Source organism: Phodopus roborovskii, unplaced genomic scaffold, assembly GCF_943737965.1.
Source record: "Phodopus roborovskii unplaced genomic scaffold, PHOROB, whole genome shotgun sequence".
Lineage (NCBI taxonomy): Eukaryota > Metazoa > Chordata > Mammalia > Rodentia > Cricetidae > Phodopus > Phodopus roborovskii.
In genome coordinates, this window is record NW_026126480.1 from 5,004,965 (window position 1) to 5,029,907 (window position 24,943).

General features: G+C 41.2%; 1 protein-coding gene across 4 annotated transcripts in view; it reads left to right on the top strand.

Annotated features, from left to right (window-relative positions):
* Positions 1-24,943, top strand: part of Rab30 (RAB30, member RAS oncogene family) — an 82,395-nt gene that overhangs the window by 53,236 nt on the left and 4,216 nt on the right. For 3 of the 4 annotated variants that reach the window (XM_051192254.1, XM_051192253.1, XM_051192255.1), the window contains 3 exons: positions 13,487-13,587; positions 16,554-16,637; positions 20,584-20,767. In XM_051192254.1, the coding sequence (XP_051048211.1) occupies positions 13,495-13,587; positions 16,554-16,637; positions 20,584-20,767 (361 nt within the window). In that variant the 5' untranslated portion in view covers positions 13,487-13,494. Of the gene's footprint in view, positions 1-9,833; positions 9,891-13,486; positions 13,588-16,553; positions 16,638-20,583; positions 20,768-24,943 lie in introns of those variants that run through there. The other variant, XM_051192256.1, reaches the window with a different exon arrangement.

Here is a 24,943-nt window from a genome sequence, read left to right on the forward strand (position 1 = left end):
CATGCTCAGGACTTGGGTGATTCCTTTGGGAAGATGAAGGATTTCTTTAGCAAGAGGAAAGCTGTGCTAAGGAGGGGAATGGTGTATGCAAGAAAGAATGTCAGAGGGTAGCAGGTATTTGAGACAAACCTGTGGTGATATATTGTTTATGCTTTACTAAAACCATTGGAGATCAAAATAGCAAATCAGCCATACTAGTTAGCTATAGAAGCCAGGCAGTGGAGGCATAGTCTAGAAGAGAAACCGAGATCATGCCTTTGATCTCAGCTCTTGGGATCACGTGCCTTTAATCCCAGTTCTGGGGAGGTGGAGATAGAAGTGATATGGTGGGGCAGAGAAAGGAGTAAAAGGAGGAGGAGACAGGAACTAAGAGCTTTTGCCTCTGAGGATTTGTGGAGACAGGCTCAGCCCTTTCAATGTGAGTTAGAGGTAAGAGCTAGTGGCTTGGCTGCTTTGCTATTTTGACCTCCAGTAGCTTTAGTGGATCATAAACAATGTATCATTACACAGACCTGTGTGGTGGTGGCTTGAGTTCTGTGGGTCAGACTTTAGGAGTCTTATGGTCACCTAAGGAATTTAAACTCAACCCTTCTGTGAGGTTGAGGATTAGTAGGCTCTTTGAGCAAAAATGCTTGGTAGACAGGTAATGGGGAGTCAGGCTGGAAGTCTATTGTATGTGGTAGACTGCTGTTTGTGAGCTGTTGAAGGCCTGAGCCACAATGGTGTAGGAGGGACAGGGGTGGAGCAGAGGGGGTGTTCAAGATACTTTTCTGATGGAAAATCTGCAGGTGACATATGGCTTAGGGCAAGCTGTGTCTCTCTCTCCGTGTGTGTGTGTGTGTGTGTGTGTGTGTGTGTGTGTGTGTGTGTGTGTGTGTTACGGGAGAATTTATACCCTATCTGTTCCATAGGAATTTGCAATCTAAAAATGCTCTACAGATGTAGAAACTTAATTTTTTCCTTCAGTATGAGGGAGATGGCTCAGTGGGTGAAAGTGCTATTATGGCAAGCCTGACAACCTGAATTTCTTCCCTGGAACCTATGTAAAAGCCAGTACTAACCCCAGTACTCCCGTGGAAAGCTGGGAGGTTGAGATGGACAATTGCCCGGAACTCTCAAGCTAGATAGCCTGAAGTATGCAGAAACCAGAGGGAAGCACAGAAGGGCATTAGCTACTGCATTTGTAGGGGGCAGAGGACAGCTCTGGGGAGTCAGTTCTTGCCTTGTACCATTTCTGGTTTATTTTGCTTAACATGATCATTTCCAGTGTTCTTCATTTTCCTGCAAATGTCATACATTTTATTCTTCTTTCTGGTGGACTAAAACTCATGCATTTTGTATGCATTATATTTTCTTTATCCATTCTAGCTATTAAACTTATTGATAGTGATATTGTTTAAGAACTCCTTCCCCAGAGCACTGCTGTACGAATGAAATGGGCCAGGTTAGAGCATCTAGGTAGTTGGCAAAAGTTGTTCTTGGGGGATGGACTTTGAGTCCCCGTGTTTTATCCTTATCCATTGTCTCCCAGGGCACGAAGGCCCTTCCTTTTTTAATGCCGCTCCTGCAGCTAGTGAAAATGGAATCTTCATAGCAGAGAACAGGGTCCGGCCTGACTTGCAATCTTCCAACAGGGAGGAGACTTGTCTGTCTTTGGTGGGTCTCTGGCTTCTGGGATGGAGGAACACCAGGGGAAGTGCTTGGACCCATTTTGGATAGTAGCACTGACCTACAGATGACTGACCAGCTGCATTGTATGATTAGCTGTGCTGAGGTGGGGGATAGGGGTGGTAGGGTGTGGCAATGGGGGATGGGGGTTGAGGGTTGGCCTTGAGGGTGAGGTAGGAGACTGAAGAGGTAGATAAGGAGGCTCTTCCTGTCCAGCCAGGCACAGGAAGGCTTCTGCAGAGAATAGATTAGACTCAAACCACAAGACCGTGGGGCAAACCCCAGAAGTCAGTGCTAGCGTTGTTTTTGAGGATGGAGGACAACAGAGGGAGCCTGCCTGTACAAATGCCGGAAACAGCATATTGGGCTGGAAGGACCTTTTTTAGATCTGCTCAGCAAACATGTTTTGCAGACAGAAGCTCCTGCCTCAGGGAGGATTAATGAGCAGGGGGGCTGTTTTCTCTCTTCCCCAGAAAACGAAATGCCAGGATTTGCAGGTGCATGAAAGCACCTGCCCCCAGATGGCACAAAACAAATGAGTTAACCACTTGGGGGCCCAAGAACTTTCTCAGCAGCACTCCTGCCCCTGCTTCCCACCTGATGGTGGAAAATGAAATCGGTGTATGGAGTCCCTCCAGCGTGTCACAGCGCAGGGGCAGGAGCACTAAGACACACGCCAGAGGTTTGCTTGCTTTGATGCTGACCAAGTGCAATTGTGTGGATTAATTTTTATCTTCCTTACATGTTTGATTTCAAATGCACTTGCTATTTCTTTTCTTTCCCCTTCCTTCCTTCCTTCCTTCCTTCCTTCCTTCCTTCCTTCCTTCCTTCCTTCCTTCCTTCCTTAAAGACATGGTTTCTCTTTGTAGTTTTGTAGGCCAGGCTGGCCTGGAACTCGAAGACACCTGCCTGCCTTTGCCTCCTGAGTGCCAGGATTAAAGGCATCTGCCTGGCTCTCTACTTGCTATTTCTAAGAAATAAGAGTATAAATATAGCCTGAGAAGAAGATATTTTGTCTTGGTTTTTTAAAAAATATGTTGTGAAGACCTTGGTTCTGTTTCATTTTCATTTTTACTAGGCTTTATTATTTATTTATTTATTTTAAGACAGGAGATCCATATAATCTATGCTGGCCTTAAACTTGCTATGCATAAGAGATTGCTTTTGAGTTTTCCATCTTCATCTCTTAAGTCCTGGGATTACAGATGTGACTGCCACCCTGCCCGGTTTTATGTAATGTTGGATATCAAGCCCAGTTTTTTTTTTTTTTTTTTTTGGTGTGAGCTAGGTTAGCACTTTGTCTTCCCAGATACATTCCAAACCCCCATATTCTGAGGTCTTCATGAGAACTCTTCTCATCCTATTTCACATCCATAGTATGGGTCTATCCCATCCAGCCCTTGTAGTTTCCCTGGTCTGGTAGGGATTTTGGAGGGCAGTAGCTCTGGTTTAGAGTCAGGGGATCGTCATAACATCACTTAGGTGTAGCATGGCTCAAACAGAGTCAGTCCTTGCGTTCCAGTACTGTCCTTAGAAAGTGGAGAAAAAATGAATGGTCCCTCCTGCTTTTTCATGAAGATGTCGTGGCAGAGTGAAGCCAGATTAATTCTTAAACTGTACAAATGTGCTCTTATTTGTGTCAAAAACAGTTTGATACTGGCTTTGGCTTTCGGATAGTAGATGCTTGCTTTTGAGAGAAGTTAGTCAAAAAAAAAAAAAAAAAAAAAACCAACCAACTGTTTCTTTTAGAGGCTGCTGCACTTCAGCATGGTTTTAACAGAGACAGCTATAATGTGCTCCATGAGCTCCAGAGGTGAGGTGGGATATTTATTTCCTCCTTCTGGACCGGTCACATGAAGGGATAGAGCAGGGCAGACAAAGAAAGAAGGACTTGTATGTTTGTGGTATGTATATTCTCATGCCATGTTTGTATACGTGGATATTACACGTATGGACAACCACGTTTTCCTTTGAGACAGAATCTCTCACTGTGCTGGAGGCTAGTCTGGTGGCCAGCAAGCCCAGGTCCTCCCTTCTTTCCCTGCACTATGTGTGCTTCAGGTGCATGTGGCAGGTCTGGCTTTTTACATGTGTTGGTATATGAACTAGGGTCCTCATATTTGCACAACAGGCATTCTTACCAGACTATTTCTCAGGTTCTTTTAAAAACTTTTTATTGTATATTTGTGTGTGTGTATCTGTGTGCATTCCATGGCATGGCATGCATGTGGGTTCCAGAGAAAAACTTGTGGAGTTTGGTTTTTTTTTCTCCTTCTACCTTGGGTCCTAGAGATCAAACTCTAGTCATCAGGAAGGGTGACAAGCTGAGCTGTCTTGCTATTTCTGCCTTATTTTTGGTGAAAGTGTATTATGTGTCCCCAGCTGACTGTCTTCCTAGCTGAGGATGGTCTTGATCTTCTGATGATCCTGTTTCCACCTCTTAAGTGTTGGGATTACAAGTATTACACAGTGTTGGGGACAATATTAGTCAAGGTTCTGTAAAGGAACAGTACCATATGTGTGCCCAGTGCTCTTGGAAGCTAAAATAGTGCATTGGATCTTCTGGAACTGGAGTTATTTATGGATGGTGGTGAGATACCATGCAGGTGCTGGGAATTGAATTAGGATCCTCTGGAAGAGCCTCCAGTGCTTTTAACCATGGAGACATCTCTCCAGCTTTACCTGCCTATTTACCTGTCTATATTTACACACACACACACACACACACACACACACACACACACACAGAATTTATTACATTCGTTTACAGGATGTGATCCTGTTAGTCTAACAATGGCTGAACTGGTAGACTGATAGTCTTGTAGTTGCTTAGTACATTAGCTGGATATATCAGCAGTGCCAGTCAGCACCGAAGGCCTAGAGGCTTTCTGGAGAGTTGTTGATCTTAAGTGATGTTGGAGTCTGAAGAAGTAGGTTCTATTAACAGTGAAGAAGTGCTGTGCCAGCAGGGTAGATGAATTTACCAGCAAGAGTGAATGCAAGCAGACACAAAGCAAAGATTCCTTCATACCCTTTTAACTCAGCTGCCACACTTATGGTGAGTCTTCCTGCTTCCAAAACTCTCATCAAGAAAATCCTTCACGGTATGTAAAATAAAATCATTTTTAATTTAGATAAAAATTAATTAAAAAAAAAAAAAGAAAATCCTTCACAAGAGTGCCCAACAGCTTGTATTTTAGTTGATTCCATGCAGTCAGGTTGACAACCAAGATTAGCCATGACGGATTGAACCCAGGCCTTCCTGAATGTAGGCTAGCACTGAAATATAGCCCCAACCTCCAAGAAAATATTTTAAAGAATCATCTCTCAGTGTATTAGAAAACCTGCCTTGCTTTCCTTGTGTCCCTGGAGCCTTCATGGAAAAGAAGAGGATACAATTTGTTCTTGTCTAGAGAAAACTAACTCTCACAGCCTCTCCAGGGTCAACTGCTGTTGCCAGTTTATTTTATAATATTCCAAAAATATTTTATGGCATGTACAGATGTAGAATCATATCCCCATCTCCTTTTCATATACGAATTTCCCTTCTTCACCTTGCTTTATTGAAAAGATTTTACAGAAAAATGTCTGAAGCTATTTGGTCCATTAATGTCTGATTGTCATACTTTATATAACCATTTCTGTGCAAATGGACTTTTAGTTTCATGTAACTACTGTCACAAATATAACATGTAGACCACCCTGGCCCCAGACTTGAAACCATCTTCCTGGCTAGTCTCTGGAGTGCTGGAACCAGAGTGTACCACCATGTACAGCTAAGAGCTGGGTTGGATGTAAGGTGCCCTTTTACTTATTAGCTGTATAATTTTTTAAGTGTGTGTGTGTGTGTGTGTGTGTGTGTGTGTGTGTGTGTGTGTGTGTGTAGGTATGTCAGGTGTGTTCAGGTACCTGCAGAGACCAGAAGTGGGCATTGGATCCCCAGAGCTAGAATTATAGGCAATTGATTGTGTGTCCTGTCTCTTCTGTGTCCAGCCTCTTCCTGATCTGCCACCCCAGCAGGTATGTTCTGAAAATCTACCTTTGTTCTCTTGAAGAGTAGAAAGTAATCTTAATCACTGAGCCATCTCCCAGCTCTATTATTTTTAACAGCTTAACCTCTTGGAACTTTGATTTCCTATCTTTATATTGGGAATAACAATGCCTATCTAATAGGCTTTGAAAAGATTCAATAAAACTCTGTATGGAAAAATTTAGCATCACTACTGACCCAGTGTGTTGAGATCATGATCTAAACTTGGGAAACTTGGGAAAACATACTGTATTTTGGTGGCAAAACAAAAGCTCCAGGACTGAAGAAGTTACCCTGTGACTCAGTGGTGTGACTCAGGCCGAGTCACACCATTATCTAATTTCTGGTTTTCTAACCTGGTGAATGATGTGGTCTAGACCATAAAATTGACAGAAGTCCTGCCTGATTAGATCACATGTTAAAATATTTTGTAACCTGTAAAGGGCTACATAAGAAAATGTTGTATTTTATAACCTGATGCAAGAGGAGTAACTCAGTGCAGGTGGGTGTCTGACATCTATGGCAGAGGAGAATAATTAACTTGCAATAATACGAAATTAGCATCTGATGTAAAGCAAGCACGATTGCAGCACTGATTATGGTAATGGTTAGTAATTGCATCCTTGTAATTAAGCAATAATGAGCTCCCTGGGACAGAACCTTGTTAGAGTGAAAGATGGATCAAAAGCTTTCAGTTTAATGTATATTCACTGAACACAGTAGCAGGTTAAATAAGCAAAGGAGAGGGAGATGTTGGAGCATTGTCCTTGTCCTTAAGGGCAGCAGGATGATGGCCCAGCACAGCCTTCGGCAGCCTGACACCAGAGGACAGGGGTTGGAGAAACATCCTCACTGCTCAGGGGCTGTGGAGGAGAGGGGTCCTTACCTGCAGAGCTGACTTACCAGTTTGCTCTCTGCAAGAGTCTCATCTTGATTCTAAAGAACTCCAGCCTTGTAATACTATCTTGAAATTCTACTTGTGTTGCCTTCATCATTCCATATTTGTTTTTTTGGATCTGCCAGAGAGCTCTTGTTTATCATGCCCTAGCCATCTCTTCCACAGCTTCCGGTGGGAGTAGTGTACCTACATGCTTGATTTTAGTGTGACCTGACCATTCACACTTACCAGGGTAGTAAAATAAGGGATACTCAGTCACTTTTGAGTTTCACATAAACAGCATTTTTAGTGTATGTCCCATATAGCATTTGGGCCACATTATATTCAAAATATTATTCGTATTCGTAAGTAGCTCAGAAGTTTTTGCATGTGTCTCATACAATATTTGTTGGGAGGCATACATTAGATTGTGTGTGTGAAAATAATAAAACATACTTAATATCTGAAATTGAAATTCAAGTTCTATCCTTGGTGTCTGCTGCGTTCTCTTTTCTCATGTCCAGCAACCATTCCCAGCAGTCCTGATCATCCTATAAATAGCACTGACCATGTTTCATGGTACCCCAGTGGCAGGGGTGTTAAAGGTTTTTGTGAAGAAAGAATTCCCATCTTATGTCTTGTTTGGTAAATCTAGGGTTAAACAGTGTTGATTGTTTAACTGTTGCCTTTTTAAATTATGGCAGTATATTTAATTCTCCTGAGTTGGGTTACACCACTGAGTATTTCTCAGTAGTGTCACTGTGAAGCCACCTTAACACACACACTTTCACTCATCTTGAGTATTTGTGATACTGAACGAGTGTTGAGCATCTCTGGTGGCCATTTCCATCAGCAGACCACAGGTTCAGATAGAAGATAACAACAGCAACAAAGACCTTTCTATAACATTGTGATATCATTGCTTTTTAAACTCACAATCTGACAATAAAACATACACATAAACATAAGGCTATGTAAATTAAAAGATTAAAAAAGTGTTTATAAAAATGTAAACTAGTTGTACCCAGAAGAAAGATTATAGATAATTTCCTTTTTTTTTTTTTTTGGTCTGTTGTGTCTGCACTTGTCTGAAGAATTAACACAAACATATTTGATTATTACCTATTCAAAGTGATACATTCCCATATTTTACTCTGCAACTTGATGATAGGGAATTTAGTATCATCTCAATTTTCTGGGTTAACTAGATGAGACACACTTTTTGGAAATGGATTTGGTGCTTATTCACCAGCCTCCTGCATTTGCAGTTAGGTGAGCCCCTAGGAAGGGAAGACACATGTTTCTTTGCTTTTCTTTTCTATCTCCTCCATTCTTCTCCTCCCTTTCCCCTTCCTCCTCTTATTCTTCTTCTTATTCTTCAAGACAGAAACTCACTCTGTAGCTCAGGGTAGCCCTAAACTATGCAGCCTAGGATGGTTCTTGACAATTTTCTGCCTCTCCTTTCCCCCACCCCCCAGTGCTAGGTTATAAGTGTGATCCACATTCTTTGTTTGTTTGTTTGTTTTGTTTTGTCCTTGGCTGTCCTAGAACTCACTGTAGACCAGGCTGTCCTTGAACTCATAGAGATCTGCCTGCCTCTGCCTCCCGAGTGCCTAGTGCTGGGATTAAAGGCATGTGCCACTACCACCTGGCTTTTATCCACATTCTTCCCTTTCCTTCTCCCTCTCTGCTTCCATCTTTTTCCTTCCCTCTCTCCCTTCCTCCCCTCTTCCAGTAGTTGAGTCTTCCTATGTAGCCTATGCTGGCCTTGAACTTTTGGTATACCTCCTGTCTCAGCACCCTAAGTGCTGGGTTACAGGGATCTACCATGGTGGTCTTAAGAACAGAGTTTTTGAGCAAAGATAAGTCCTCAATATTTCTGGGGACAACTGGGGTTCAGAACATGGAGGAGGGGACATGGCTTCTGAGCTTATCTGTTTTACCGAACCCCAAAGGACAAGGGGAAAGTATATGGATACAACAGTGAACACAGGGTTTTAATGAATACTTAAAAAAAAAAAGAAAGGTACATGTTGCCAAATCTCTAACTCTGGATGGCTTCCTTCTTTTCTTTCTAGATAGTTTTCTTCCTTCCCTTCCGTTCCCTCCCCTTCCCTTCCTTCCTTCCTTTCTTTTTTTCTTTCTTTCTTTCTTCCTTTTTTTTTTTAGCTTTTAAAAAAACACTCAATTTCATTTCCTGTATCTTTAAACAGTTCCTTCCTCTTTTTTCCTCATCTATTTCCTTTTCCTTTTTGAATCTCATACACATATCCATTTGATTAGAACTACTGTGGTAATTATAGCATTTGGGATTTCACTTGTTCACCTCAGTGTTCTGTTCATTCCCATCCCTCTGTGCCAGATACTTAGTTATATGGGTGAATGACAGTGAGTTATGGGAGTGGTATTTGAGGGGATCTAAGTCTGGCTCCAGAGAGAGTGTGCTGGGGGAGGGGCCATAGTGAGCAGCAGCAGATGGCCTGCAATCAGTGTGCAGAACCATCAGTAAGGGTTTGATGCTATAGCAGCAAGGGCTTGCTAGGCCACTGTGTTAAAAGGGCATGGGGACCATTCACCTGAACTTCAGACAGTGACATTGTCAGTCACAAGGCTGGAGGTGGCAGTATTCTGTCTTGTGTCACAATGGCTCATAGGTGATAAGAGTACCTACATCATAGTGTTGTTGTGAGGACTCTGTGAGTAAATACATGTAGGAGAAGGCCCAGTACACAATAAGCCTCAAGTGTCAGCCTTTATTACTGTTGCTAACAGAATGGAAAATTTCTATAATATGCTTGGTGAGTAGCACAGCTTGCAACAATCAACAAGGTATGATTGTTATTGTCACTGTAGAGCTGGGTTAATCGGTTTCTGAGGTTCTCCCTCCCGGGATACTGTCTCATCACAGTGATTGACAACATCTGGGGTGTTTATATTATGGCCCAAAACAGGACTTCCCCCAGAGATGTAATGTGTTTTCTCTTAGAAGTGGAACAGTTACATTGTCATGTAACCTGGAGTGCACAGTCCTAACTTAACCAACCAAAGCCTGCAATTGTACAGAGACCAGACTTGTTTGCCCCTGAGGTTCATTTAACAAAATGTTCAGAGTTCACGTGTAGCTCAGTGGTGGAACATGTAATCAGCATGTGTGAGACTCTGGGTTCAAATATAGTTACACAAAAACATTGAACGAAGCATTAAAGTTAATTTCTTATAGAAAGGGTATCTTTTGTTTTGTAGTTTGGTCCAGCTGGTAGTCATTCGAGCCCAGGCTGTTTGTGATTGGGCCACCATCTTTCCTTCATATCAAAGGTATAATTTGGGCATTGATAACCCTCCTTTAAGAGCCCAGTTTCTTAGGTGTCTGTATTTGGACATTTGTTTTTTTCAGATTTCTTGGTGTTTCTTTGACATATGGCAAAAATTAGAAATAAAAGTGTGTCAAACCATCTATGCCCAGGAAAAGGATACAGCCCAGTCCCACAATTCCTGTCTCTGATTTACTAAAGGGATGATGAGTCCTGGTCCACACAGCTTCAGGTCTCCCTGCTATCTTATGCTCAGTATTGTTTCTTTTCACGTTTTAATTTTATTTTTTGAGATAGAGTTTCTGTATTTAGTCTTGGCTAGCTAGCCTGGAATTCCTAGTATAGACCAGTATAGGCCTTGATAATTTTCCTGCCTTCACCTCCCAAGTTCTGGGATCACCAGTGTGGTGTCTTCTTTTCAGTTTTAATGGCAGGCTTCTAACTGGCATGCCATCTCCCTAAGATTTATCAAGAGTCTAGCATTGATTCTGTTTTAGGTAGTGTGATACAATAAGAGACGATTTTGCATTTGAAAAGATGGGCAATCGAAAAGGGAAAACTCATGTATAAAGTGCCTATCCTACATTGTTCAATTTATCACATCTTTCTTGAGCTCTTCTTGTGCACCAGGCCTGGGGAAAGTAACTATTGAACAACTGAGCCAAGGTTGAATTAGACTCTCAGCTCCTCTAAGTATGAACTGTAGGAACTCAGTGCTTTCTTTTTTTGTGATTTGGAAACTTCTTTTATTGAAAAACTTTAAACATACATTAAATCTGCTATACTATGGACCATCAAAGAGAAATGACATTCTGAAATGTTTTTAGAGAAAAAAAAATTCATATTAGTACATATCTCACTAGGAACAGTAGATGGAAATAAAGAATTTTTTTTTAGTTTATTTACTTATTGTATATCCCAACTGCAGGTTCCCCTCCTTTCTTTCCTCCCATTCCCTCCCCTCCCCATAAAGGAATATTTTAAAGCATTGACAATGTAGTTATCAAGTTTTTGTTGAATATAAAACAAAATCTAGGGCTGCTTCATGATATTTTTCTTCCTTAACTTTTCTTTTGCTTCTATAATCTTTATCTGCCACGTTAAAAATTCAGCAGTGCCTTGTAGGACTGTTGTGAGGTTAAGTAATTAGTATTGTGAGATGATGGAAATGATGGAGAAGATGGTGATGGTGGTATTGATTACAGACACAATGTGCACACATTGTGAGTTCTTGTGTTTAAGCAGCACTGAGATGCTGAGGGGTGGAGGAGGGATGAAGGCAGATACACATAGTTAAATAGATTATGGTGCCTAATACTGTCTAAGAGGAAGAAGGCATTAGGAAGTAGAAATCAGGGGGCCCTGGCCTCTCCAGTCAGAGAAACACACTAAAGGATGTGATGCTTCAGCTGAGAGCTAAAGCAGAAGTGAAAGCCAGATGTCAGGGGAGGTGACAGGTGGCCATTGGCTCTTGTTGTAGCCAGAAAGGTTTGAGGAGAAAAGCAAAGCTGTGGTATTTCAGAAGCTGGGGAAAAACAGTGTACCTTGGAGAGTTTCGAGGAGGTGGTAAGATGTGACTCTAGCCATAGAGAGAGAAAGTAGGTGATGGAAACTCATGAATGAGTTCAAGGGCTTTGCTTTACCAAGACCAAGTACTGTCCTCAAGACTTCTGATTCTGTCAGCCACCACAGTTCTGTGATACAGGCCCGGTGAGTCCCTTTTTGTTAATGTTCCAAAGGCACAGACTGATAAAATACAACAGCCAACATTTGAACCTTGTTCTCTCTTTGATCACTAATGCCTTTTGAACCCAAAATTTGGCTGTTAGGATTTGGTTTCTCTCAACCTCAGTTTGCTCAAATTACATACAGTATTAATCAATAATAGCCTCATGAACTATTGCAAATGAGGAAATATACATAAAGGGTCAAGTATAGTGCAAGGCATATAGGCAGTGGAGCCATTTTTTATGGGCTCAGATTCCTGCCCAGAGAAGTGTTCTTCCTTCACAGTTCAGTGACATGAGACAGAACCCTATGAGCATCTGCCTGCATGTTTCTCAGTCATCTTCCAAGGACTGTTGGTCTCCACAAACAAATCATCTTGACAGGTTGAGCACATTGGATTTTCCACCTGCAAGCCATTGTCACTGAGATTAAGGTCTCCTGGTAGGAGTAAGCCTGATGCTTCCCTCAACCTCTGAAGAAACTTGTCTCCAGAATTCACTGTCTTTTTCTTTTTCCTCCAGAAACTATTCCTCTTCTGCCTAAGACACAGTAATCTTCAACAGTTAGCTAGAATTATTCCTTAACTTTGTTGTTTGAGATACCGTCTCCTTATGTGGCCCAGTTTGGCTTCAAACTCAAAGTTCCTCTAGCCCCGGCCTCCTGAGTGTTAGATTGTTACTCTACATTCTAGTTGACATTTATGCTTTCTCATGTTGGTCTTGGAGCAGATGCCTCCTGGTGATAGCAGAATGGCACAGGAGGCATTCAGATTATGATTGTTTTGTAAGTATTGGCCTTGATGGGTACCAAGGTCTATGGGAGACTTTGTTTCAGTTCTTGATGACCCTCTAAGTTACTCAATGGTAATCTTCTTAGCACAATCGGAGGAACAAATGTCCACATCTTAACAATAAACCCATTAATTAAGTCATTTTGTCTACTGAGTGACATTTACTAAGTGTGACTCTGCTCTAGGACTAGGAATCAGAATTGGAAGACATTGTCCCTTCCCTCAAGGGTAAGGCAGACATTTGAACAAATGAATGTATAGCAAGTAAAGTTCTGACATGGAGGAATGGGGAAAAATCACCACTTTACTTTTATTACCTATTCGAGGAAGGCCAGTGAAAGATTCAGAGAAAATGAGAGGCGTGCACTGGGCCTTGAAGGGCTTGGATCTCGAAGTAAAATTCAGAAGGGGGACAACCCCCGTAGAGGAGAGGATTTAGCACAGCTCCTTGCAATTAGAAGACTGGAGGCCATATAGCACCATTGTCGTTGGTAGGAGGTAGAGAAAAATGGGATAGTAGTGAGAAACTGGAGGTAGATAGAAATGGGGTAGAAATGGGAAGGGCAAGATGATCACCCAATGGTATGATCCCCAAGAACCTAGGACTTGCATGAGAGTGAAGGGCCATTTGAGTGAAGGGCCATTTGTAATTTCCTTTCTTTCCTTTGGCCTCCTGGCAGCTATCATTTTCTTCACACAGCCTGTTAATTGTCTTGATCTCTGAATCTCCTCTCTCCCTACTTGTCTGTACTCCTGGTTAGCCTGGCTTCCCACACAAAAAGAAAACATGGCTTATCACTTGAGGACCTATGACCTGACAGCTTGGAGGAATAAAGATTACCAGGTGAAAGGGCACGTGTGTCATTTACTCTCTGCAGCACGAGGTAGCTAGGGAGAATGAAGTCCACCTGTGACCAGACACCTACGTTCCTCTTTCGCTGGCAGCATCACCAGAGAGGAGCCTTAAGTTGCTCTTCAGATGAGTCAGAGCTCTTGTTTCTGTGGAGCAGGGGCTGGTGCAGCCTTAAGCTCTTAGGGAAGTCTGCCTGTCCTTTCTCACTGTTGCCTGTGTTTGCTTGCAGCCGTGTAAATGAGTATGGAAGATTATGATTTCCTGTTCAAAATTGTTTTAATTGGCAACGCTGGAGTGGGAAAGACGTGCCTAGTCCGACGATTCACTCAGGTAAGGGAAATCTGGAATCCAGGGTTGGGTTTGTTTGTCTCAGCTGTGATGATCTGCTGGGTGGGTGATTGGGTCCGGTACTAACCCCTGGGCTACAAGTTCTTAAGCCACCCTTTGAAAGCTCCATCAAGTTTATAGCCAAAGGTTTTCTAAATTGCCGGAGGGAGCATGGTGCTGAGGGCTTCCACACCTCATCTTGCTTCCTCATACAAAAAGGGGCAGGCAGTTTTGTTTTCAGTATATAGTATCAAAAATAGAGTTGGTTTACAAAATAGACCTGTAGCTCATAATCATCTAAAGGTGGAAGCAAATTAATCTGGGCATTAAACCGAGTCCAAATATTTTGAAAAGCCCCAATTCAGATTAAACCCCAGCTTTTCTGCCTCTGGCCATTCTTGTCCAAAAAATACAGCGAACTCTCTTGGTTTATAACCAAACGGCGTGCTTTCTACATCTCTTAAGTCAGAATAAGCTGAGGGCAGTGAAGTACCTGAATGGAACTGAATATACTTTCTGATTTGGTTCTTTCTCATAGGACCTAAGTCCCCTCCATGGGTGGCCTCTTGAGAATCACTGGCCAAGGTTATGTATTTGTATCTGTTTTTTGTATAGAAATTAGTGAATAATCATTCTCAAGTTGATTTTGTTTTCCACTGAAAAACCCAGATGGTGCCCTTTTCTGGATCATCATGTGTATAGCATGTTTTTGTGGCAGATGCTTTGGGAACTGGATATGAGCTCTCCTAAGGCTTAAGGTGTGCTGGTGTCAGGGAAAGCTCTGACTTAAGGTTTGCTAGTCTTGTTCCTGATGCCCACCTTCCCTTGCCCCTTTCACTGCAGCCTGTGAGTCCATGGGTAACTGGAGTAGCAGATTGGAAAGGCCAAATGGCTTTAGGGCTCATGGTTGCTTGAAATGTCATGGTTTTTTCCATGCTGAGTGACCACAGACAGGAAGGAGCTCATGCATTCAACGAGTCTTGGTCTGATGAAATCAAAAGTAAAAAGCCAACCAGCATCTGGAGTTCAGCCACCTATCACTGAGAGATAGTGGAAACTCCAGCTGGTTTCACATCTACCGAACCTTAGCAGTCTTTCTCACTTCTGTAAGGAGGACATGCCCTCATATTTTCCACAGAGAAAGGTTTGTTTCTTAGGGCTTTTTAAGAGTTTGCTTGACAGAGTCTTTTTATTCATTTCAGTCCCCTCATACAGATCCAGAAGGTCCTAGTGACATACTTGTGATCTTGAGGCATATAGCTAGGAAAGCTGGGGTCCTAGGGTGCTATTTTTTGACCCAGTGATCTTTCCACAATTCTCCAACCTCTGTGACCACTCTCCCAAAAATTGTAAGATAAACCCTGCCGTTAAAAATGGAAGTGTTTTCATTTTTGATCAGTAATTCTACCAACAAGCACGTTTTTTTTCTTCTCTTACTTTTTATCTCTATCCCTTCAACTTTCCCTAAAGTTCACATTTCATAGACAGGATTATGTATGTTTTTATTATTTAGTAAGCAGTTACAATGAATTGGATTTAGCTGGTTTTGAGATAGGAAGGTTTGGGGAATAAAGTGGGGGAGGTGCTTGGGAAAGATTGTTTTTATTTTGGGGGGCATTTGTTAGTCTGCAAACAGCTGCAGCCTTCTGTCTGTACCAAGCCCAAAAGGAAAATTGGTTAAATATTTGTAAATAGGGTTATGAAAGTTGCAGATATGCAATGAAGCTTTTGCTTAGCTGCAAGAGCTAATAAAGTCCATTTTGTTTTATTCCTGGAATTCTGCAATCTGAAGAGAGACTGGGTAAAGACTTTTTTCTTGGTGGAAGTCCTCGCTACCTCCACCCTCTCCTAAGCTTACAGGAAATATGAAAAAGTTAATTGCATTTTTTGCTAATGTACTGATTGTCTTAAAACTTATGTTTTCATTAAGGTAATACACTTTTCTACTATTTCTTGCTTACAGCAACTTCAAGCTCAATGATTTTGAGGTCTAGAGAGGGGGAGTGGTTTGTCTGGCGTCACCTGCTGCCTCTACTGTGCTGTCTTTCTAATGACTTCATCCATCTGGACTGTATATAATTGTGTGTTTGTCTTTCTGGACTGTATGTCATTGTGTACGTGTGTGTGTGTCCATCCGGACTGTATGTGTCTGTCTGTCTGGACTGTGTAATTGTGTATGTGCCTATCTGAATTGTATAATTGTGTGTGTGTGTGTGTGTGTGTGTGTGTGTGTTTATCTGGACTGTGTATAATTGTGTGTGTGTCTATCTGGACTGTGTAATTGTGTGTGTGCCCATCTGAGCTGTGTATAATTGTTTGTCCGTTCGGAATGTGTGTAATTGTGTATGTGTATGTCTTCCTGGACTGTAAGTAATTATGTATGTGTCCATTTGGACTGTGTAATTGTGTGTGTCTGTCTGGATTGTGTAATTGCGTATGTGCCCATCTGAACTGTATAATTGTGTGTGTGTGACTGTCTGGACTGTGTGTACTTGTGTGTGTGATACAGTGTTCCTCAGGCTGGTGACCGTCCTGAGGCCCAGGAGAACTCAGAAGCTCCATGTCTTTCTCTCACTCTTAGAGTTCTCCACCTTCTACTCCTTCTTCGCTTTAACTAGCCTTACCTTTTCTTTCTGCATCCTAACAGCCCTGATGTCATTCTGGTGACTCATTCCTCCCCACTCTTATCCTCATGTCTCAGTTTTCTGTTTAGAAACCAGCATCTCTCACTGTCCCTTCAAGATTCCCTCCTTTACAGTCAGCCTCTTGCTTTATCATTCTTTTCTGTGCTTCTGTCAGCATTCCTCTTTCCCTTTTCCTCTCCACTCCTTTCTTCCCTTCCTTCCCAACATGATGCTAAGCAGAGTACTCTTTTGTACCAGTTCTCTCAAAGGATGGGGTGGGAGTGAGGAGAATCCACTTAATTGGAAGATGTGCTCAAATGTTATTTGCCATTATTTCTTCCTTAGGGTCTTTTCCCCCCAGGTCAAGGAGCCACAATTGGAGTTGATTTTATGATTAAGACAGTGGAGATTAATGGTGAAAAAGTAAAGGTAAGAAGCTAAATTTATAGTAAATCTTTGATGTGTTCTCTATGTCTTTAGGGGAGTAAGTACAGTCAACCCCCCCCCCTCCGTAACATTTATTAAACTGTTTCATTTAAACCTACATTGAAAATGATACACTGAGGTGCAGCTCTGCCTGTGTGTCTGTCTGGCATGTAGGAAGCTCTGGATTAAGCCATTAGGACCACATAAAACTGGATGTAAGAGTGCATACCTGTAATCCCACCTGGGAGTCAGGTGGAATGATTGCAAAATCAAGGTCATTTGTAACCTAGCAAATTGGGGGCCAGTCTAAGTAACACAAGAACCTGTCCCAAAAGGAAAAAAAATACACAGAAGCAATTTAGGGATAGTAAGTGTTTAGATACAAAAACAGTGGGGCAAACACATTTCCCTGTCATGTCCAAAGTTTTGTGAAAACAAAGTAGGGATTTCTTTTTATATTTCAAAGTTGGACTAATAATGTTTCTCTTCTGAATAAAAGCTCTATTTGACAGTGCCTCCTGATCCCCACATTTCATTGTAGGGAGGGTAGGTAATTCAGTCACAAGAACTGCTTATTAAAATTATCCTTTCTCCCACTGTGCCCAAGAAAAGACATTTGACTCTGTCTTTCACTTGGTGGCTTCTAGATGGCTTGGTACTTAGAAGTAGAGTATGTCCAGAAACAGGAGGCAGTATGTTCATTGAATATTATAAGTTAATGTTTCTAATTGATGCTTTTACATGTTACCATTGTTATTTAGTTTTTAGTATGATCTCTTACCATACAAGCTTTAGAGGTTAATTAATTAATTAATTTACTTAATCATGGCTGTAACCTGGAAGGGAGACAAGCAGGATCTAAACCTCACTTGCTCACCTGTATTTTTCAATCTTACCTGTTGATTTTTTTTTTAGCCTATCACAAATTAATGAATAATAAATAAAAATGTAAGTTTAGCCTACTTTTAAACCTTAGATTGATTAGAAGAGGTTCCCCTCACCACCTCCGAAGTAGGGATTTTTTTGTGTAGCCTCATCTGTCCTAGAACTAGCTCTGTAGACCAGGCTGGCCTTGAACTCACAGAGATCTGCTTGTCTCTGCTTCCTGAGTTCTTGTACTAAAGATTGTCACCACCACCATCTGACACAAGAGGTTGTTTTATCGTTAATCACCTGGGTTACACAGATAGATCCATGAACTAGCTATAAATGCTCATTCCTTTGACGACCTCTGTCCATCTTGTACTGAGTAGATGCATTGTGGAGAGCACCATGGTAGGTGAAGTATCACTGACTTTTGGAACTTACTGATATCTAGCTTGAAAACATTTTGTCACAGATCTTTTTTTTTTTTAATGTATCTACCTACTGAGTGTATAGTTTAACTGCTTTTTTTCCTTTTTTATTTTATTTAATTTTATATAACAAAGTCCAATTAAATGAAAACAAACATTTATACACAATATTTGGGAATTTGGGCGTCGTTCTTTCCAAACTACTTCCTGCTGGTAAGGGGCGCTGTCATGGGGGATTCGAAGAAGATTCAGAAATCCTGGCTGTAGTCTGTAGGGCTGTTTTGTCCAGCTGTTTTGAATGTAGGATCACCTTGTACTGTTTCAGGCAGTCTGGTGTGATCAAACCACATTAGTCTGGAAGGAATCCACATCTTTTCATTTTCGTCACAGATCTTTCAAACCCGACTAATCTTCTAAGAACAACTAATCAATTCCTCCTTTGTGATTCCACAATCCTACGTTCATCTCGTTAACCGTTCAATTGTGCCCACTATATACTGTGTTAGGAAGGAAACAAAGGCATGAAGTCAAAGAGATAACCTTGGTCCTCAAAGAACTTAATCCACTTAGGATGACAGCCTAGCAAACTGATGACAAGACATTGCTGTGATGGGAAGGCAACAGCCGTGCAGTAAGAGAACAGGCGAGCAGTGTAGTAGCCCTGTGCTGTAGGTGAGAGTGGCAAGGAAATCCATGGCTGGAGTGTTAATGACACATTGAGAAATGATAGACTAACATTTGGAGACTCTGTTCTTTTGTTCCTCCTTGAGAGGACATTGCTAACCAGTTGTGGATTTGGGTTCTTTGTGGAACATGCTCTCTTAGATCAGGGATTGTGTTACAGTCACCTAAAAAGAGACGAGGGATCATAGAGAAAGGTTATGAAACTAATTTGAGTGATAGATGATAGAATATAAGCATCCTTAACAATCAGCTGTCAGGCTAGACACAGGCAGTGGCGTACATCTCAGCAAGGCCATAAATCACTGTTTAAGAAAATATTTTGATGCTTAAAGTAGTCCCCAAGATATCCAGTCATGAACACAGCATTTTCTAATGATTGATAGTACCCAGATCCAGTGTTTGAGAGGTTGGACGGGGCTTTAAAACAATAGTTTGCTATTTGAAGGCACATCTTAGCAGAAGGAGACCATGGCCCTATTTTGAGGCAGAGAAGAGAAATAGCTTTTGTTCCAGCACAAACTATCATGTGTACATTTGCATTTAGCACACATAGACTTTATATCATCAAAGAGCTGCTGCAACTTCAAATGGGCACTGGCTTGCTGCAGGAGCTACTGGTCACTACTTAGTGTCTTCAGCAAAATTGCTATGGGGTCAGGGTGACACCAAGTAACTACTGGGTGTAGATGTACATTTAAATGAGCTTGCAATGGCAAAAGCAACAGGGAGTGCTCAACTCAGTTCTGACCTGGGAATAGAAGACCTGGAGTTTGACTCCCAGCTTTGTGGGTACCTGGGTGGAAGAGAGCATTTTTTATTCAGCCTGCTTACCTCAATGGGAAGGGATAAGAAACAATTGAGGTTATCAGTTCAAAATGTAAGCATCTGCTCTTTGTCCTGGGTGCACTGCATTTGGCGAATAAAACAAGGTCCTGCCTCCTGCTGTATGAAGTTTTAAATAAAGCAGGCCAGACAGGCCTTAAACAAACTATTTCAAGTACGTGATTAAGATGTCAGTTGCTGAGGGGCTAAATGATATGAGCTATTGTAAAGGGAGACTGTTCTATAAGATTTGATAAGGCCTTACCTGAGGTAACAGTAAAGAGGTTAATTTACCTGTGACCTAGGGATTTATAGTGAGGAGGGAAGCTGATGGTGATGTTCTCATTTCCCCAAACACTGCTCTAGATAGAGAGTTGTCTGCAGAGAGGTTGAGGGAAGAGGCTTGGGGAGTACTTTTCCTTCTTTCTTATTAAACCATTTGCTATGTTTAGAACTAGTAGATGACTTATTAAAACCTATTTTCAACAGAACTGGAGTCCAAAAGTGACCTAAGGTCATAGAGCTTAATTAAGGTGGTGGTGGCAGGGCATGGCTGTAATAGCATCATTTCTATTTCCATTAAGAACGATAATGTCTTGATATGCACATTAGAATTTTAAACTGGAGAAGTTGGGGCTGTTGTACTTTCTTTGGTTGTTGACTGAAATGTCGATGACCACAGAGCAACAACTTGCTGTCTATTGCAGTGTGTGTGTGTGTGTGTGTGTGTGTGTGTGTGTGTGTGTGTGTGTGTATGTGTGTGTATGCAGCCTATGGGCAAGAACACCGAGTCCATAGTGAGCGTTGAACTGTTTGTGAGACACTGAACCAGTTACAGATCTCTCTGTACTTTAGTTTCCTGATGAAGGAAGTGGTGTATTATAAGATACCTATCTTATAGGATCATTGTAAAAATTATTATTACATATAAAATGAATAGAACAGAGCTTGCAATATTATAAATGCATAATAGAATTTTTATAAGATAAAAAAGAAGTCTTAAACAAACAAACAAACCCAGGAAAGAGAATAAGCCCTTTACCCAAACCAGAAATACTTCAGGGCAGAAAATAACCATGGAATTGAGTGATGTTCCCATTTCTGAGCTATAGCTCTTCCAAGCTGATCCCTGTCTTCTGCCTCTACAGTTACAGATCTGGGACACTGCGGGTCAAGAGAGATTTCGTTCAATCACCCAAAGTTACTACCGCAGTGCCAATGCCTTGATCCTTACCTATGACATCACCTGTGAGGAATCCTTCCGTTGCCTTCCTGAGTGGTTGCGAGAGATAGAACAGTATGCTAGCAATAAGGTCATCACTGTGTTAGTGGGTAAGTAAGGGCTAATGAGGAAGGCAATTGGTATTAGATCATCAGAAAATGTATGATCATGTAATGCTTGTGTGCTGGTACCTTTCAAGATCATACTGTGTAGTTAACGGAGTTGTATAATCAACCTTCAGTTGTACAACTGAGGGGGACATGAAGTAAGTTCTATCCCATGGTGATAATTTAGAAAAATAAACAAACATATTGCTGATTTTCCTATCAGTGTTGGTGAAAGAGTTTTAAGATGGTGGATACTGCTGGTTTAAAAGCAAAATAAGTTAAGTTGATGAGGAATTCATATTGAAGCAGTTATTCTTTTAAAACATATACCTTGGTAAATTTTTCTCTTCTTACTTTATGCTGATTTAAGACATCCCTCCTGTGTTTCAGAATCCACTAAAGGAAATGCTGTAGTTTGTTTCATCTTGTAGGAGGAGGGGGCCTGTTTAATGTGGAGAAACCAGAAAATAACACTTGGTTTTCTGTGATGACAAACACACTCATTAAAAATGGAATTACAGGGCCCTGGGAGATAACTAAGCTGGTAAAGTACTTGCTGCACAAGCATGAGTACTGGAGGTAGATTCTTAGTACCTGGATATGGTGACCCTTGCTTGTAATCCCTGAAAAGGCAGAGAGAGGAAGATCCCTGGGCATTGGTGGCCAGCCAGCCTAGCCTAATCATGGAGTTCCAGGTCTTACTAAGAGACTGTATCACAGAAAACAAAACCAAACCAAGGACCAAGGTGAGGAACAAGTTAGACCTTTGGTCTTCAAATGCATGTTTGTACACAAATGGAGGCATACACACTGGCACACACATAGATTGTCATAAAATGGGCCATATCATTATAAACTCTTCTGGTTAAGAATGTAAAGTGGCATCAGCTACCTGCTTGTTAAAATATCTTCTTGGGAAGGAATTTTGCTGTATACTTTCATAATTTTAGAAAGAGAGTAAACTACGGAAAGCATCATTAAATTACAAATTATGGCTAACAGGAAGTTGGGCAAACATTTTATTATTTTTTCTCTTATTGGAAATTGATTTTTTTCCATTTATTTTGATTGCAATTTCCCCTCCCTCTACTCCTCCCAGTTCCTCCCCACCTCCTTTCCCATATGGATACATACCCTTTCTGTCTTTCATTAGAAAACAAACAGGCTTCTAAGAGATAATAATAAAATAAAATGGGCTAAAACAAAACCTAACACATTGGAGTTGGACAAGACAAATAGAAGGAAAAGAGCCCAAGAGGGAGGCATAAGAATCAGAGACCCATTTGTTTGTATACTCAGAAATCCCATAAAAACCCCACTAAACTAGAAGACATAACATACACGCAGAAGATGTGGTACAGACCTGAGCAGGCCCTGTGCATACTGCCTTAGTCTCTGTGGGTTCGTATGTGCTTTGATCGTGTTGATTTTGAGGGCATTGCTTTTGTGGTGTCCTTTGGCTTTTTGACAGGGTTGCCTGAGCCCTGAGGGAAGGGATTTGATGGAGACATACTGTTTAAGGCTGAGTGTTCCAAGGTTTTTCATCTTTCACTCTCTGCATAATGTCTGGTTGTGGTTTCTGTATTTGTTCCCATTGTTATACGATGGAGCTTCTCTGATGATAGCAGAGCAAGGTATTGATCTATGAGTGTGGCAGAATATCATTAGGAGTCATTTTATTGCTTCCCCCCTCCCAGAGAATAGTAGTAGTTTGTTTTACCCTACGTCTCTCCCTGGGCTATATAATCTCTGGTTATTGGTCACCCAAGCAGTGTTGGGTATGGGTTTCATCTCATGGAACGAGCCTTAAGATGTTGGTTGGTTACTCCCACAAGCTTTGTGCCACCATTGCCCTAGCATATCGTGTAGGTAAGACAGCTTTGTAGATCAAGGGTTTGTGGCTGGCTTGGTGTTTACAGTTTTCTTCTGGTAGTATGCAATGTACTTTTTGTTCCAAAGAGCTAGAATGTTTGGGTAAAGGCACTATGTGTGCACCAGCTCGACTTCTCTATGATCAATGCATTGTGTAGGTGTTGTCTTCAGTATAGGGGCCCTGTTAGTTTGTGGAAAGCAACCTATAGTCTTGGCAAAAGCCTAGGATGTTTGCGGATTTCTATGGGATCCCAACAACTAATTAAATGTAATTAGATCTCAACTCCACTACTAGAAGCTTCATTTAGTGACAAGATGGCCAGTTGGGACTGTCTCTCCCATTATTTGGTGATTCATTTAGATTGCCTTCATATATATATTTTAGGAAACCTATATTGTATTAGCTTTCCATACTATCTCTCAACTGGCCCTTAATTTAAGTTGTATCTCCATGTGTTCCCTCCCTCAACCTTCCTTCCCTGCTACTTGATCCTCCCATTTGATTCTCATCCAATTATAATTAGCTATTCTATTTCTTTTTCCTAATGAGATCTTTCTGTCCCTTCTAGTCCCTTACTCTATATTAAACCTCCATAGTTATATAAATTCTAGCTTGGTTATCATTGACTTAATAGTTAAGATCTACATATAAGTGAATACATACCATATTTGTCTTTTTGGATCTGGGATACCTCACTCAGAATCATTTTTCTTCTTTGAGTTTCATCTATTTACTTGTGAATTTCATGATTTCATTTTGTTTTAATGACTAAATAATATTTCATTGTGTAAATGAACCATATTTTCTTGATCCATTCTTCTGTTGAGGGACACTTGGGTTGTTTCTACTTTCTGGCTATTATAATTAGCAGTGAACATAGTTGAACAAATGTCTCTGGTTGGATGAAGTCTTGGGTATATGCCCAAGAGTGGTATAGATCTTGGGGTAGAACAGTCCCTATCTTCCTGAGGAACTACCATGCTGATTTCTATAGTGGCTGTACAAGTTTGTACTCCCACCAGCATTGTAAGAGTGTCCCTCTTGCTCCATATCCTTGCCAGCATGAACTGTCACTTGTGTTTGTGATCTTAGCCATTCTGATGGGTGTAACATAAAATCTCATATATTTTTGGTTGTGAGCCTAGCTTTTAATGGCTGAGCCATCTTTCCAGCCAAAGATGAAATCTGGAGCTTTTGATTTGTAGTTCCCTGATGGCTTAAGATGTTGAACATTTCTTTAAGTGTTTCTCAGCCATTTGAGTTTCCTCTATTAAGAATTATTTTGTTTAGATCTGTATCCTATTTTTAATTGGGTTGTTTTCTTGATATCTAGTTTCTTGAATTCTTTGTATATTTTGGATGTTAGCCATCAGTCAGATGCATAGTTCATAAAAATCTTTTCCTATTCTGTAGGCTGCCATGTTGCCTGAATGACAATGTGCTTTGCTGGAACAAACATTTTATAATAAGCATTATGAATGGTGTATAAATACCAGGAATCATATGAAGGGCCCAAATTTTTAGATGAGGAAACTGATGCTGAGAAATTCTGTCTGACAACAAACACAATGTAAGGTCAACTCCCCACACACTGTAGCTGTCCTCTCCACTTCTCCTCTTGGCTACTGGTGAGGTAGCTGCCCCTTTAGAGCTGTTGCTCAGGCCCAGTCCTGAAAACCCCCATACCAAAGGAGAACCTTGGCCACGAAGCATTTAAAACCCGTAGATCTGAACTGTCCTTGTATTCCACAGGAAGCCCTTGAGAACTTGAGTCCATCAAAGCATTACTGTTGAGCATTTTAAATAAGGAAGATAAAGGAAGAACAGGAGGAAGGATTAGTGCTGCCATTCCCCACCCTCCACCCTGCCCTGGATGTGCTCTGGCTGTCCTGGAACTCATTATGTAGATCAAACTGGCCTCAAATTCAGAGAGATTTGCCTGCCTCTGCCTCACAAATGCCAGATTAAGGATGTGAATCATCATGACTGGACTTTTATTCCCGTTGTTCAGTGGTTTCTAATGTAATGAGTTAGTTTCCTGTATCTTCCAAATACAACCACTGAAATTCACTTGTATTTTTAATATGCTGTGGACTTCTGAACTGAAGTGTACATTCAGCATATCCTGTGCAATTATTACCACCCATGTCCTCATTGTTTCATCATTGACATTGGAAGCTTCTTCAAATGAGCCTCTGAATCCTTCTCACATAACTCCAGGAGTCTTTGGGAAAATTGCTCTGGTCTCTGATATGACAAATTCTCAGGCATGTCATTTCATGCTGCAGACCTAGAAGTGACCATGT